Source organism: Acipenser ruthenus, chromosome 11 (genome assembly GCF_902713425.1).
Source record: "Acipenser ruthenus chromosome 11, fAciRut3.2 maternal haplotype, whole genome shotgun sequence".
Taxonomy (NCBI): Eukaryota; Metazoa; Chordata; class Actinopteri; order Acipenseriformes; family Acipenseridae; genus Acipenser; species Acipenser ruthenus.
The window spans coordinates 26,475,298-26,492,562 of NC_081199.1; the positions used below are offsets into that span (position 1 = coordinate 26,475,298).

The 17,265-nt window shown below is 36.9% G+C and overlaps 1 protein-coding gene across 4 annotated transcripts; it reads left to right on the top strand.

Annotated features, from left to right (window-relative positions):
• The first annotated feature begins 3,948 nt into the window (after positions 1-3,948).
• On the top strand, positions 3,949-10,501 carry LOC117426377 (STE20-related kinase adapter protein beta-like). 4 transcript variants are annotated; one of them, XM_059033525.1, is made up of 13 exons: positions 3,949-4,263; positions 4,346-4,463; positions 5,215-5,301; positions 5,972-6,052; positions 6,168-6,270; positions 6,566-6,687; positions 7,003-7,111; positions 7,705-7,828; positions 8,217-8,388; positions 9,328-9,432; positions 9,570-9,814; positions 9,939-9,981; positions 10,113-10,501. In XM_059033525.1, the coding sequence occupies exons 3-13, from the start codon at positions 5,287-5,289 to the stop codon at positions 10,263-10,265; spliced, it is 1,272 nt and encodes a 423-aa protein (XP_058889508.1). In that variant the 5' UTR covers positions 3,949-4,263; positions 4,346-4,463; positions 5,215-5,286; the 3' UTR covers positions 10,266-10,501. The 4 variants fall into 4 exon arrangements, with proteins under 4 accessions (XP_058889508.1, XP_033899777.3, XP_058889510.1 ...); XM_034043886.3 differs by adding an exon at positions 5,671-5,741 and having other exon boundaries at positions 3,950-4,463; XM_059033527.1 differs by lacking the exon at positions 5,215-5,301 and adding an exon at positions 5,671-5,741 and having other exon boundaries at positions 3,950-4,463.
• Positions 10,502-17,265: the final 6,764 nt, after the last annotated feature.

The window sequence follows — 17,265 nt, forward strand, 5'->3', positions numbered from 1 at the left end:
TCGATCCATGGGCAAGAGATGTCAGGCCATCATCGATGCCAATGGTGGGCACACCCGTTACTGATTTCTGTTGACCTTGAACTTTGTTTTACCTTTGAAAGTGACTTTATTGAATGTCTTAATGATTTCTGTACAGGTTAAGGTTCTTTGGAACTGTCTATTTTACAAACTGCCATACTAATACTATAAAAAGTATATTCAAAACACCTATGTGTTTCTTTTTTTTGAAGAGTATATTTGATTGAAAACACATTGTACATATTGTGTAATTCTGCATAAATTTGATATCTTCCTTAATTATCTAAAGTGTATTGAAATGCACTAATTTGAATAGTGTTTTAAACGTAGCAATTTTACCAATTGCATTCCAAACACATGATGGCTCTGCAGATAAGTGCTCCAATCAGCTGTTACAAAGGGATTGTTTGAATTGAGATGTGCTTCACCCTTGGTGTTTTTACCAGTAATTGCACTCACAACAAAATCCAACTGGTTCTCAGGGAACACTGTGGGCATTTTATAAACTAATGCAAAACATTTCAACATACCCTCCTTAAACTTTCACATTAAAAAATTGCACAACTGTGCATTTTTGCTCTGTACCATACAGTTCCATCAAAACTAGGGTACATGGCAAATGTAGGGTTTTGGATGTGCTTATTTCAGTAACTGCAAGGTCCTGATATTGCATCTAGTAGACTAACTAAATCATCAGAATTTCTGATATTGCCCTCAAGGCTAGTGTCAAAGCTCTGACAGAAGTCTCATGAACAGATTAGGAGACTCAATTAAGGATTGTATATCAGTCAGTTATGCCCACAGTATTTTGGATCTTATGAAAAAGATACACATTTCTTCTGATTCGTTTAGAGTGACACACACACACATATATATTGTAGCGATCTCGGTTCCCACAGGCAGGCACATCACACAGGGCGAGGCAATCCACACTAAAGCATAGAGCCGATACCGCTGTACAAAAGAGTCGGCTCCCTTGCAAGGAGCGTATATCGGGCTTATGTCTTTGTGTGTGATTACGTCACCTACCAGCCCTGCTGCTGCCTTCCCCCGTGCACGCTAATATATATACAGACGTGCTCAAATTTGTTGGTACCCCTCCACAAAAAACGAAGAATGCACAATTTTCTCTGAAATAACTTGAAACTGACAAAAGTAATTGGCATCCACCATTGTTTATTCCATATTTAATAGAAATCAGACTTTGCTTTTGATTTTTTATTCAACATAATATTGTAAATAAGAAAACAAATGAAAATTGCATGGACAAAAATGATGGGACCGCTAACCTAATATTTTGTTGCACAACCTTTAGAGGCAATCACTGCAATCAAACGTTTTCTGTAGCTCTCAATGAGACTTCTGCACCTGTTAACAGGTAGTTTGGCCCATTCTTCCTGAGCAAACTGCTCCAGCTGTCTCAGGTTTGATGGGTGCCTTCTCCAGACTGCAAGTTTCAGCTCTTTCCATAGATGTTCGATAGGATTCAGATCAGGACTCATAGAAGGCCACTTCAGAATAGTCCAATGTTTTGTTCTTATCCATTCTTGGGTGCTTTTAGCTGTGTGTTTTGGGTCATTATCCTGTTGGAGGACCCATGACCTGCGACTGAGACAGAGCTTTCTGACACTGGGCAGTACGTTTCGCTCCAGAATGCCTTTATAGTCTTGAGATTTCATTGTGCCCTGCACAGATTCAAGGCACCCTGTGCCAGGCGCAGCAAAGCAGCCCCAAAACATAACCAAGCCTCCTCCATGTTTCACTATAGGTATGGTGTTCTTTTCTTTGAAAGCTTCATTTTTTCGTCTGTGAACATAGAGCTGATGTGACTTGCCAAAAAGCTCCAGTTTTGACTCATCTGTCCAAAGGACATTCTCCCAGAAAGATTGTGGCTTGTCAATATGCATTTTAGCAAATTCCAGTCTGGCTTTTTTATGTTTTTCTGTCAAAAGTGGAGTCCTCCTGGGTCTTCTTCCATGGAGCCCACTTTCGCTCAAAAAGCGACGGATGATGCGATCAGAAACTGACGTACCTTCTCCTTGGAGTTCAGCTTGTATCTCTATGGCAGTTATCCTTGGTTCTTTTTCTACCATTCGCACTATCCTTCTGTTCAATCTGGGGTCGATTTTCCTTTTGCGGCCGTGCCCAGGGAGGTTGCCTACAGTTCCATGGACCTTAAACTTCTTAATAATATTTGCAACTGTTGTCACAGGAACATCAAGCTGCTTGGAGATGGTCTTGTAGCCTTGGCCTTTACCATGCTTGTCTATTATTTTCTTTCTGATCTCCTCAGACAACTCTCGCCTTTGCTTTCTCTGGTCCATGTTCAGTGTGGTGCACACAATGATACCAAACAGCACAGTGACTACTTTTCTCCATTTAAATAGGCTGAATGACTGATTACAAGATTGGAGACATGTGTGATACTAATTAAAGAAAATAATTAGTTTGAAATATCATTATAATCCAATTATTTATTATCTTTTCTAAGGGGTACCAACAAATGTGTCCAGGCCATTTTAGAATATCTTTGTAGAATAAGCAATAATTCATCTCTTTTCACAGCTTCTTTGCTTTATTCTATGACATACCAAAGGCATGCAAGTATACATGATAAAATAGCTTTTAATTTCATCACTTTTCAGGAGGAATGAAGCATTATTTCAATGAGCTGTAAGGGTACCAACAAATTTGAGCACGTCTGTATATGTGTGTGTGTGTGTGTGTGTGTGTGTGTGTGTGTGTATATATATATATATATATATATATATATATATATATATATATATATATATATATATATATATACATACACACACACACACACACACACACACACACACACACACACACACTCTATGTAAGCAATAAGACATGAGTGTTTGATATATGCCTTCAGCCCCTGGAAGTTATTCTAGTACACCTAGGAGTGGAGCATCTTATTGTGCTTATTAAATGGGTTAATATTTTTATAAATAGATGTGTGACAGAGATCGAATGGTGCTTAGTGTTAGATTTCCCTCTCGACCTGTGAGGACACTGTGTAACGGGAACAGAGTGCCCTTAACTAAATGGCACGACAATTTATTCCGTAGGGTAGGTGGAAGTTGGTCATTTAGGAAAGGGGCGCAGCTACGGTATCCAAACTCAATGACCCAGATGGTAAACGGTGTGGCATCCGAGGATTGGAGGAGCAGATGCGCTCGTTAACCTAGGGGTCATGAGCGAGGGTATAAATAGGGAACTTAGCGTACGTGATCTGTTTCTTGGTAAATGGTTAGTGTTGAAAACATACAAGGAGTCTGTGTGCTGTTTCGTTAACCGTGAGTTTTGTCTTGTGTTTTTTAATAGACTACCAGTTGCACGATCCGGAGCTGTAGCGAAAGCCAGCATAAACCCAGACATCACTTTCACCCCTGCATTTCACGGAGAACTGTATTACACAACTTGCACGTATTCACTATCATTAAGAACTGTGTTTGTGTTTTGTGTTGGTGTGTAAAACTAGACTTTTTGGTTACGGGTCAAACCCGGGGAATTGCAAATACCGTGTGATACACGCCGCTGTATCACTCCAACATTATTATTTACAGGTATTTGCCGATAAGGCTCTGGACATTGTTAATTAAATCAATAAACACCCTTAAGTTGCACCTGGAAATCATTGTCTGTCTGTTTTGTATCCGCACTGCACTCACCTGTATTCACTCACCACTTTGCCACGAGATGTATACACATTTTTTTATTTAAAATGAAATAGAATTGTATTTAGTTCAATATAGGGACAATAGACCCATTACATATGACTTCATTACACGAACATGTCAACGTCTGTATTACTAGTGTTACTGGAACCTTTTTCAAAATCTTTTAAATAAGTGTCATTCACACCTCCTGTCTAGGTGGCAGTAGCAGGTTTTGGAATGACGGCATATTCTTGCCCACCCCTTTCTGTCTGGCAGCACGCTCTGTTTTGCAGCAGCTGCCGCTTCATCGCAGCACTTCGCAGAATCTGCGCGGTCTGTGCAGCCGCTGAAGGCTATGGCTGCGTGACATAGTGACGGCTTTTCCGAAATAGAAAGAGTTTTGCGCAGAATCAAGCAAACCAAAGGGAGAGGGAGTGTTGAAAAACCGATTTTCTTTCTGTCATTCTGCATCGACACAAGATTGGTTTCGACCGGAATTTCTCATTCGACGCGTGTGGGCAGTCCGACTTAAATTTCGTCATTAACTGGAGTCACAAAGGTGATTTTGTGTGTGTGTGTGTGTATATATATAAAATTTCAGAAACTGTCCCTCTAAATGACTTCAGGCGATGGTGTTACAGGTCAGCTGAGAGTTACGACGACAATCTTCTGTTCTGCAACAACTTTCGAAGTTAAATATGAAGCTGTATGAACACGGAATTGTTTCCTAATTTAACTTATTCCAGGCAAATGTAAACGGTAAGTGTGTACATTTATTTAATTATAATCTTAAGTTATTTAGTGTTGCCTAGAGTAATTTTATTTCATTTTATTCTACAGACTGCAACATTTCATTGAAATTCACGCATTGTTGTTCCTGTTTAATTGACGCCACAGAATTTAGGTGTTCACGAAATTAAAACGAGTTACTGATAATAGTTATATTGTATTGTTGGTGATGTATTTTGCATTTGAATTTATTATTTTACCATGGTGTACTACTAGCAGTAAGCATTTGCGTGAAGTTTAACTTGCTAGGGTAAGCAATACATCCGAAGTTGAAGAAAGCTGACTGGGTTTACTACTGTACTGTGGAGTACTGTATCATTTACAACGATAGTTAAGTAGATTGGACGCGGGCGGTGTCCAAATAAGAGCAAGGTGTTGTGGGGCGTGGAAAATGAACTTTTCTATGCATGCGTGGGGCATGGTCGCAGTCTTAAAAACTCTCGTTACCAATTCTTGCTTTTTGCATGTCTGCGGGTAGAGCGGAATTGCATATTTCATAATTCAGAACAAAAACATGTAAACATTATAATTCATAAATGATTTAATCCCAGTAAGGCAATTCTCGTTGTGGAAGCTGTCTATATCTCTCGCACTAAACTACTTTTACATGTTGCTGATAGCTCCATGTTTGTTTATTCTGATTTACAGCCGTGGCAGGGGGGGTGGAAGTCACTTACATAACGCTCGCTTCTTATGTATTTGACTTGTTTACTTTTCATAGAACATAAGAAGGCGCCTTCGAGAAAATATACATATTCAGTATAAGTGAGAACTGCGTCACATCGACTTTAACATGACATTTGTAAGGGTAAGTAAAAACAGAGGGCTCTACATTGAACAATGCATGAACAAAAATTGCATTAAACTAGCATAAAAACTCTGGTTGCAGTAGGGAGCAGTTCAGTCGTAGTTTTAAGTGGTTTCAAATGTACTCTCTTGGTTAGTACACAGCCTGTAGTCTCTAGCAGTATATGCCTGTGCAGTACTATGCTTGTGGACAAAGGTACAGGCTAACTGCCACGCATGGTAGAGAGAATTACACAGGGCAATTAAATAAGTGATCTTTTAGAGTCCTCATTAAAAATGCGGACCCTTATGGAGTGATCTAGTTTGTCTGTTAACCTTTCCTATTGATTTATTGAGTGATTTTTATTTTTTCCTCTTTCTTTCTCTTCAGCCTCTTTACGAAGGATAAATGTACAGTAATGTAAAGCATTGAGACACTAAGAGGATTCCATGTCTTTCTTGGTATGAACTGCTTTATACTAGCACTCTCTATTTAATGAAACTTGACTTTTTTTATGATCATTCGTGTTCAATCAATCTGCAATAATGACTAGAGGTGCTCTGTTACCAGCACTATAGAAAGCAACACGACAACAGTCGATCTTTATCAATTTAGTTCTTGTTCTAAATGTATTTTGGGTTTTAACTTAACAGATCAACTGATCAGAATTCCTCCACATTTGTCTTTTTAGGACTGTTCCTGTATTTCACACACATCAGTTGAAAATATCAGTGTAGAGGACCATTACGACACAGTCAGTCATCACTATCTGGTAGGTGAATCCCTTTTAGGTAAAAGACTTGGTATGTGAATTTTTGGACTTTGGTTAAAGTACTATATAATATGGTTAGTGTACTAAATAAATGAGAAGAATAATTATTTTACAGACCAATGAGCCAGCAGCATGTTACCGATCAAAAACACCTCCCAATGATGACATGACTGTGCACTCCACTGATATCAGCCACTACCAACTTCTCTCTGAGCTGGGTGAGTTTCCCACAGTCCAGGATTTCTCACATCCTACAGCATTTGTCGGTTAGAAATTAAAATCTTGAAACTAATTAGCAAGCACAAGAAACTGTAGCATGTACAACAGACTGATCTGCCATTGTGCCTCAATGCTGTGGGTGTGAGCAGGTAGTGATCCAAACTGCACAAGATGACATCTCTTCTACAATAGACACCCTACACACAACGTATTAACTTGTAATCTAGCATCCTTATTAGCACACTTCAAGCTACACACACAAGAGCTCCATCTTTCTCTTCTATTTATGTCCAGGGAGGGGGTTCTTTGACATCAGTGTGGTGTGCTTGGCTAGGCACAGACCCACAGGGACCCTAGTGGCTGTCAAGCAGACAAATCTCGACAACTGTACAGAAGAACAACTAGGGGTCTTACAGGTGAGTTACAGACAAGAAACACATGGCCTAATGCTGTTAATAGGGTGTAGGGCCACTATACCCAGTCAGTACGACACTGATTCAACAGACGTCTCAGTGATATTGAATTTGCTCTGGAGGGATACTCGACTATTCCACTCGGGTTACTACATCTCCTTTTTTCAGTGAAGTTGGGGGTGGAATTCTACAGTGAAGTTTCCCATAGATGTATCTCCTCAGTTATTCCTCCTAACCCTCTCCAAAACAGACCAGACTGTATCCTCCTGTTTTTTACTGAAGTGTTAAACTGTCATCCTGCCTGTTTGTTTTTTGCAGAATGAGGTGCTGCAGACTCGGCTGTTCCACCACCCCAACATCCTGACCTCCCGGATAGTATTTACCTCCTCTAGCAAACTCTGGGTCATCAGTCCTTTGATGGCATATGGTAAGCATGGTTTTGTGAGGGAAGCCCTTGGCACTGCAACACATCCACCATTGAAAGACATAACAAATTTGCTTGAAGAGTAAGTAGCGGGGTTCCGAAAAATGTAGCACTATACGCCCCCACGTATTGCTACAACCATTTAAATAATGTACCTTTTCTTGTCATTAACATCCTGACAACTTTTTACACTTCTAACTTTAGTCTGTTTCAAATCTCTTTTCAAAATGGCCACTCTTGATCTGTTCTCTAAATCACTGCAGGAAGAGCGATTTTAAAATAAAAACATAAGTGATCTGGCTTTTCTTTTCCGTGCCACATCATGGATCGTTATTGCTGTGTTACCTGTTTGACAGTGCGGGCAATAATTATTACATTATCAGTGCACTAGAGCGGCCTTTAAAGTAATTGTAACTAGCCAAATAACCCCATAAATCTTACCCATTTTGCACTTGAATTAGCTACATTGGTCTCAAATGTGCATTTTTTAAAGAAACACATGCTATAGCAAACAATTTCATTTTAAAACATGGCATCTGGTACATGGTAATATATGATTTAACAGTAAGCAATCTCCTCATTTCCCACATCTTCAGGCTCTGCAGCTTGTCTTGTGAAGAAGTATTTCTCTGATGGAATGAGTGAATCACTCATTGCCTTTATTCTTTATGGAGTATTAAAGGGTCTTGACTACTTGCACAGGATGGGCTACATTCACAGGTAATACTGGAAGGAACTGGACAAACGTTTATCAAAACTCGGTAACATAAAGGGAATTTCAATAATCAGAACCGCTCTGAGAATTTGCCATTTTAGTTTCATTAGTGTTTTGTAGTAGTATATGCAAAGTTCAAATTGAGGACAAGAAAGGTTTGTCATATGCATTATACATAATCCGAACAAGGTAAAGAACTAAACCTGTTCGCCAAAGGGCAAAGTAACAAGAGACAGCTCCAGGCAACCATTTCAGTACTGCTACGATTGTGTAGCTTGAACTTTGCTTGAGATTGCGTCAACTATAATGAATTGCTCCAACAGTGACCTTGTGTTTTACCTTCTTTTTAACAAAGCTCTCCAGAGTTCACCGGTTTCCATTGTTTTCCCCCAGGAGTGTTAAAGCCAGTCATATTCTGCTGTCTGGAGATGGGCGTGTCTACCTGTCTGGTCTACACAGTCTGTACAGCATGGTGAGAGATGGGAAGAGGTCGGAGGTTGTGTACGATGTACCAGAGCAGAGCTCCACTGTGCTTCCTTGGCTGAGTCCAGAGCTGCTCCGACAGGTGACACACACATGCAATTGCTCAAGCTGACAAGTTTTTAAGGGTTTTGCAAGGATGTTCAGTAGAAAACAAAACCAGAATGCAAATCTGATTTAAACGTGGCGTCCCCCAGTCAAAATCATTGTTATACTAAAGTATATTTCCTTGATTTCTGGTTGTTTACCAAGAAGGTTAAAATTATGTAGCAATACTAAAAAAATAAACATTTTACGAAGTTTATTTTAGTATTACTATGTATTCTGCCCTGGAGTGTCCTATAGATCAGTGTGGTTTGAATTATATCAAGTAGCTCATGAAGCAAATCTGTGTCTTAAGCAGGTATTTTTCTTTAATTCTAATCAATCGCCACACTGTTTTATAACAATGTTTTGTGTTTTCTCAGGACACTCCCATTAAAGAGTATTTACAGGACTGCATTCTACTTGATCTTCATCTGTGGCACAATCTCACAATTGAAATACATCTTTACTAATAAATCCTGTACATTTCTAGATTCTGTTTTAAATAACAGTAAATATGTTAATATGTCAAAGAACATACCTTAAGATTTTTAAAATGCAATGCTTTACTTTCCATAAGACCTGCTGTAATATAGCAGTTATGTATATTGATGCCTGTGGGGTGGTCATTTCACCCCCTCCCCCTGAAATCTTTCCACCAGCATTAATTTTAGAACCACTATACCATCAATGTCTGCAAAGCTACATTGGTGAACCTTTTTTTTTGTTTGTTTGTTTGTTGACTGCAAACATAGGCTGACAGACGAAATATTTGCATAACTGAACACAGCCCCGGACATACTGCAGCGTTTACAGTGGCTTTCCTGGACTAAAGAGACAAATATGTAAGGCAGAATTTTTCCTGGAATCCAACAAGCACACAAGGGGAAATTAGTTCAAATGTTAAGAGTTCCTCAACAAACTGAATTTCTTCCCTCAGGATCTGCACGGCTATGATGTGAAGTCAGATATCTACAGTCTGGGCATTACTGCTTGTGAGCTAGCCACTGGGAGAGTTCCTTTTCAGGACATGCACCCAACATTGGTAGGGCTAAAACTGATCTGCTTTCAGTTGCATTCTCTGTCCAAATAAAGTTTGAAACTGTTCTGGACTGCTGCTTGTGTCTTTAACAGCAGTCTAGGAAAGTTACATAAATGTACAAATCTTAATTGTTGTTCCAGATGCTGCTGCAGAAGCTCAAGGGGTCGCACTGCTGTCTGCTGGATATCCACCCGTTGCCCTTGGAGGTGCTGGGGCTGAAAGTCTCCCGCTCCGGAGTGGATTCTGGGATAGGGGAGAGTGTGGCTGCCTCCAGCATTATGCGAACTATGACTCGAGAGAGACCACAGAGTCCAGCACCTAAAAACTTCTCTGTGCTCTTCCACAACCTCGTCGAGTTGTGTCTACAGCATGATCCAGAAAAACGGTACAATCCCAAACTGGGACATAACAGCTAGTTTACAGAGAAGTGAAAATAATATACATCTAGAACCGCAATACATCAAAACAATACCATTCAATAATATATTCATGTTCTCTTTATTTTGCAGACCCTCTGCAAGGTCCCTGTTAACCCATGCCTTTGTGAAACAGGTAAACCAAACTTTGTTACTTCTATACTACGCATTATGTGATTTTATTTATTTATTTTTCCCCTCTTAATACAAACAAAAGCCACCACAGTAAAATTGTTTGTATTCATGTTTTTCCTATTGGGCTTACAGGTGAAAAGACACACCAAAGAGTCCTTCCTCACCCTCTTGCACCCTGCTGTGCCACTGAATGATCCTCAAGTACTGGCAAAGGCTGCGCAGACTGTAGCAGGGCAAGATTCTACTACCTCTCCCGATGGAACAGCTGGAGCATGGGAATTCTAATAGGACGATCCACAATAAAAATCCCTAGATGTGCCAATCCCCAACAGCAATGAGCTATATTGCAAGTTAATCAGAGTACAGACACTAGTGTTTTTTATTGCTGTTTCTACTGCAATCTATTATTATTTAACATTTTTAAAAAGTGAAATATGTTTATGCAACTCAACACATTTACACCTTTGATCATTCACATCCATTATTAAGGATTTGTGAAAAGGGGGGTGTGTGTAAATGTGTTGGGGGGGGGGGGGGGTGGGATCTATCACGCCAACAATCGCAGACGTGGCCATTCCCAATTAGGTAATTGGTGCTAATTGGGAGGAGTGGTCATATATATATATATATATATATATATATATATATATATATATATATATATATATATATATATATATATATATATATATATATATATATAAATAAATAAAATATGAAAGTCTCCCGCTCCGGGGTGGATTCTGGGATAGGGGAGAGTGTGGCTGCCTCCAGCATTATATTATAATATATATATATATATATATATATATATTTTATATATATATATATATATTTTATATATATATATATATATTTTATATATATATATATATATATATATTTTATATATATATATATATATATATATTTTATATATATATATATATATTTTATATATATATATATATATATATATATATATATATATATATATATATATATATATATATATATATATATATAAAATATATATATATATATATATATATATATATATATATATATAAAATATATATATATATATATATATATATATATATATATATATAAAATATATATATATATATATATATATATATATATATATATATAAAATATAAAATATATATATAAAATATATATATATATATAAAATATAAAATATATATATATATAATATATGAATGAGAGAGAGAAAAAAATAGAAAAATAGAAATCCTTTGTTTGAGTTTTTGATCTCTAATTGCTGCTGGTAATATCTTGGGCCGTGACGCTATCCTGTCACAAGTTTTGCTGTTTGCTGAGTTACTCATTGTGTCCATTTGTTTTTTAAAGAATCTTGTTCAGACTCCACTTTGGAGAAGAATAAATTAATGGCAGTTTGTAGGGTCACTTTGTATTTTGACCTCCTGTTGTTCTAATGGGTGTTTAACATGCCACCCATGTTCTGTCTGTGGTTTTCTTTTGATGTCATTTTGTAAGTAGTTTTGTAACCAACTTTTTTATTAATACTTCAGACTTAGCTCAGCAACAGAAAATGTAAATAAATACTTTTTATATATGAATTGTCAGTGTGCCCCCAGCAGCTCGTTAATGTATTGTCATGCATTATAAGCAGAAAAAGCAGTCAACCTACAGTATTTAATACAATTTTACACCAAACCTACTGTAGGGCATTTTAAATACTGGGTTCCCCTTTTCCAAATTTAAAATCTAATTAGTAGTAGTTTCTTATCTACAGTATTAACAGCCTGCAACATGTAGCACAGTTAAGTTCATTTCCTAAATTTATTTTTGCCTTTTGTATTCTCCAGTGAAGGGTATTGTGTTGCATTATAAACATCACAGATTATTTCAGCCAACCAGGTTCGTAGAATGGTAGAGGCCCACTCACCGGTCCAGAATCTTGAAACAACATGGTTTTCAAGCGTCCTAAGAAATCCAGTCCAAAATATAAAAATCAGTTTGGTTTATCATTACCTGTAGATAAGTGACATTGTGTTTTGTTAAGGCTTTTGCCTTTGACTCAGGACACCTAACCACCACTGCAGTCTATTATCTAGAAAAGTAATTCAACTGAGAGGTTATCATCGCAACACATTATTTTAGTTTTTTTGTTTAAGTAAGTTGCATTAACCACACACTACAGAAAAAGGTAAATCATGGGACAGTTCAATTCCTGTATGCAAGCTTGTATCCATTTCCCATAGGATATTTAGTGGAGATCTCTGCTATAAAGGGACATTTGTATTTTCTTTTATCTTTTTCAAGTTGACCCCTAAAATTTTACTTTATTTTTTATTTTATTTCTACTGACCTACCTGCAGCCTAATTCAACTAATAAATGAAGGGACTAAAACAGCCAATGATACGTTTAGTAAATCTTACCTTGAAGTGGTGCTACTCATTATACTAGTTTCAAATGGGAAAATGGGCTTCAGTCTTGTCTGCTTTCTTACAAGAATCGTATTATCAAAACAGACTTCCAGTAAGTGTGATAATATGGTTCTGCCATGGTTCAAATAAACCAGGAATAAAAACAGACGCTAAACCAAAGGCAGGTTTCTATGAAGTGTGGGGCCTTCTTAAATAGCCAAGCATTTCTAAAGACAAGATTTAGTAAGATAATGTAGTATTTAAGCAATAAAAAGTTTTCAAAGAAAATAAATCAAATGGTGGCATAAGATGATACTGTGTAATACCGGCTGTTGTATAATAAAACAATGCAATTGCCTGTGTAAAAATGTGATTCGTATTATAAACAAATTATGTTGTAACTGGAATTGGAAAAAAAAAAATGTAAAGATGTTTTAAAAATATATTCTTATCAGATTTTCATGACGTATTGTTTTTGTACGTTTATGTAGTATTCTATTTATACAACAAGTGTAATGTAAGGAATGTTTAAAGCTAGATTAAATAATCAAACGCCTGGCACTCACCAAATGTCAGCTGTCAAGCTTTTATCTTTATTATTAAAAAATCATTTTTATGGAAACTGTAGAACAAGAGAATTCATGCTCATGCAGACGCGTTGAGGACACTGGACTTTGTCAGTGCAGTACAAACATCAAAAAACACAAACACCTGACAGACATTTAAGTGCCTTAGACACTAACTGTCCAATTAACTTTTAATTATACAATACCATCCACCCATTAATTATAACAAGCAATGTCAGTCTCAGTGAAACACGGTTGGTCCAAAACAATTACTATTAAAAATTATTATTAAAAATATTTTTAAAAAATAACCAATATTGTATGATATTGAATGACTACAAACAAGCCAATAGATCCATAACAGAAAGCAAGATGTTACTTTCTCTCATGGATAAAGAAATTACTTAAACAATTACAAAACCAGTGCGAACAGTTCCTCATTCATACCACCCGGTGATTCCGTTTGTAAAGTATGTATCCAAGAGGCTTCCCTTTGCAATAAAAGTTTATTACGATTAACAAATTCAATCCCCATAAATCTGAGAGTGCAAACACTATGTTGTTCATTAAAAATGTCTAGCTACAAGTATGTCCTTATTTCTAATAGCGCTTTTGATTTCACTTATACGTGTTTTCAATTCCCTAATGGTCTTGTCCACATAGCAAAGACCACAAGGGCATTTCAACAAATAGACAACAAACTTAGAGACACAAGTGACCCTACCTCTTAAACTGCTTATTAGTCTTAGGATGAGTAATTGTATCACTTTTAATCATTGCATTGCAACACGCGCATTTGTAACAAGGAAAGTTACCTTGTGGTATCGTTGTTAAAACGTAAATCGTGGAGGATTCTGCAAAACAGATCTTAATTTGGGATCGGTTGACAATATATGTATTATGTTTTTGTTTTGTTTTTATCATATTTGAAATAGACGAATAAGTAGAAACAAAAGTTAGAGAATGTTTACTTTCATCTTTCTTGGTCTGATGTGTAAGTAATTGATCTCTATTAAGAGCCATGCATTAAGATAATGCCTTATTGACCCAAGTATATTTATATCCTTTCATCAAAAATCTGTTTTTCATTTCCTTAGCTTGTAATGCAAAATCGTCATCAGTCACAGATGCGTCTAAAATTGACTAGGCTATATGGCAAATTACATTTCAATTGAGGAGGGTGGTAACTGGGCGCATTTAGAAAACTATTACGATCCGTAGGTTTCCTGCACATGCTTTTTTTTTTTTTTTTTTTTGCGTGCTCCTATTTCTTTAAACCTAGATTGAAACAGCTGAATTTGGGTAATTTCCTTAAGTTATTTTGAACAGTGTGATTGTTCCAATTATTCTGTCTTTGCATTTGAAGAATGCAAGGAATATTCCAAAATGAGATCCAGTTTAAAAGAAAAATGATTTAAGTTTGGTTCATACTTCAGACAGACATCATTTCTAGTTGGAGTCGAGGGTCTTTGACCCTGTGCGACAGGTCGGAGTTACGTCACCCACATACTTGAGACGTTTTGGAAAGCCGTACAGCCTTTTCTCATGAGTGCGACCTGAAATCACATTGTGTCGGATGACGTTAAAAAATGCAGAATACATTTGCTGCATTATTATTATTTGTTTATTTAGCAGCAACCGCCGTTATCCAAGGAGACAAAGACTAGGGTGTGTGAACTATGCATCAGCTGCAGAGTCACTTACAACTATGTCTCACCCGAAAGACGGAGCACAAGGAGGTTGTGACTTGTTTTGAGTCACACAATGAGTCAGTGGCTGAGGTGGGATTTGAACCGGGGACTTTCTGGTTACAAGCCCGTTTATTTAACCACTGGACCACACAGCCTAGTCGTACGCTAGTAACCATAATGGAGCAAGACTAACTTTTAATAGAAGAATTTTCTAAACCACATTTATAAAACCCCTCACTAAAAAAATATAAAGATGCTCAAATAATAGAAACAGCGTTGGTGTGTATTATTCAGAAATAAAAAGAAAGGGACCGGAGAGAATGTAAAGCCATATGCAGAAAACTGTGTGATAGGTTTGTGAAGAGCAAGAGAACCCTGAAGTGGAGTTGGAAGCTTGTGGCCACACTGCTGGGAACTGCCAGTTGCAATACATGTGCAGTCTGACTGCAAGTCTTTCTGCAGGTGTCATTGGCATGGCATGTCTATTTTTGCATTTGAAGCAATGGTCCCAATCTATTATTCTAAAAATGTCTCTCACTGTCACATATCTGCATCTCTCTATTTTTATTTTATTTTTTTTAAAGCAGATGATTTACTACTTATTCTTGGTCACAGGCCGGCTGACGGCTTTTTATTCACTTTTTGGGATTTGAGACCGATCTTTACCGGTCCCACTGCTCTGTATTTTGGAGTGGTGGTTGTCACTGTCACGTTTGTTTTGAAAGGCTCTTTGTCTGACCTGGGATCTTGGCTTCAGCTTCAGGGATTATGAAGGTGACGGCTGTCGTGGGTTCCAGGATCTCTATTGCATGCACATAAGGACTACTCTTCACACAAATATATTTAGAATGACATATGCCGTATTTAGAATGACATGTGGGCTCCCTTCACATTAATTTAACAAAACTGTTTTTTGAGAAGGTCCATGTCTTTTTTTTGGAATTATGAACAGGATCAAACCAGACTCCCTCCTTCCAACAAGTTCCGTCTAGTTTACAGTACGGGTTGCCATGGAAAGTAGACATTCCTTAAATCCGATGCTTGTTAAAAATAAAATCCTCATAAATAGGCCTACTAATGTATTGCAGCTGGGTGGGTTATGGTACACTTAACTCACACACTCAAGTATAATTTTTTGTCGTTAAGCTTTAATAAGTCATTTTGAGAAAAGTAAATTGAGGAAAATAAAGAAATTATTAATTTATTTATGAAATATAGGTGAAAATATTACTGCGTATTACAGTTAAGTTCAGGCGGTGAATGTCAGATTTACTAGCCGCTAGAGGGCGCGAAACAGTGTTGAAATAACAGTAAGAGTTTAATAGTGACGTTAGATTTAGGGGTAGGGGTTAGATGTATCTAGAGGGCGCACAAGTGTTGAAATAACAGTAACAGTTTAATAGTGACATTGGGTTTAGGGTTAAGTTTAGGAGTTGGGTGTAAGCCGCATATGACGTGGCACGGACTGCGCGTGGACAAGTGGTGTTAGTAGCCTAATTGTACATGAGGTAAGGTGATGGAGTAACATGACGTTTAGTTCAATTAGTTATGTTGAAAGGGAACAAAATTTTTAAAAATATGATTTGCCACATTTGCCAAAGATTTCCTGTAAAAATAGTTTTTTTTTCTTTTTCTCTAGAGTTGTTTTTTGTTTGGGTGCTTAAAAAAAAAAAAAAAAAGCTGCGCGAGCGCAACGAGAGCCGTAGTTGTGTGTATGATACAGCTGTATTTTGTTTTACTATATTTTTGTAACATAGAGCGCATTTATTTCATATACGTTTAAATATCGTGGCTGCTCAAACTGTGAGAAATTACATCTCATACAATAAGAGACACCGTACCACGATGTATTAACGTATTATAAGTCACACAACTTAAGAATGTACTCAGGAGTAGCTTTAAAACGAAAAATATTAATATTTTTGAAAAAAACATAACGTTTATCCTTTCCCTCCCCAGGTCATGAAATGGTTCAGTCCAAAATCAACTGCCACATGTGCTGTCGTGGTGAGACTATATTGAAAACAAAAGTGCAGCCGGAGAAACCTGTGTTTTTTTAAAAAAATGTAGTAAATATTTTATTCAGATGTACTTACATTTTGGCAAATACTTGACTGTGATTGGTTGATTTCTGATATGTGATTTATAATGAGAGTTTATGAAGTGCTGTGATTACAGGTTTGTATAATACAGCATCATTTTATTGTAAGATCATTCTAGAAAATTACATGAAAAGTAGAATCTCTCTGTCATTCACTTCCATCAGGATTCTACATACTGCTATCCAGCATCAACAGCACACAGTACAGTTTAAATAATCAAACATCGCAAAGGCTCCTATTCAAAGCACAACCTGCCTGTTTAATCGCTGATTCCACTGAATTCAAACTCCGCACATAACTGACTAGGGTTGTATCTGCTCCCAGTACCATTTAGTCAATATGACCTCTTTTTATCGAAATAATAAAATAATTATCTGTCCTTTCAGTTTTAAATCATATAACTCGCTGCCATTTTATATATATATATATATATATATATATATATATATATATATATATATATATATATATATATAATTTGTGTGAATACTTTTTGAATTCACCTTATTTAAAAAAGTAAATGTGGATC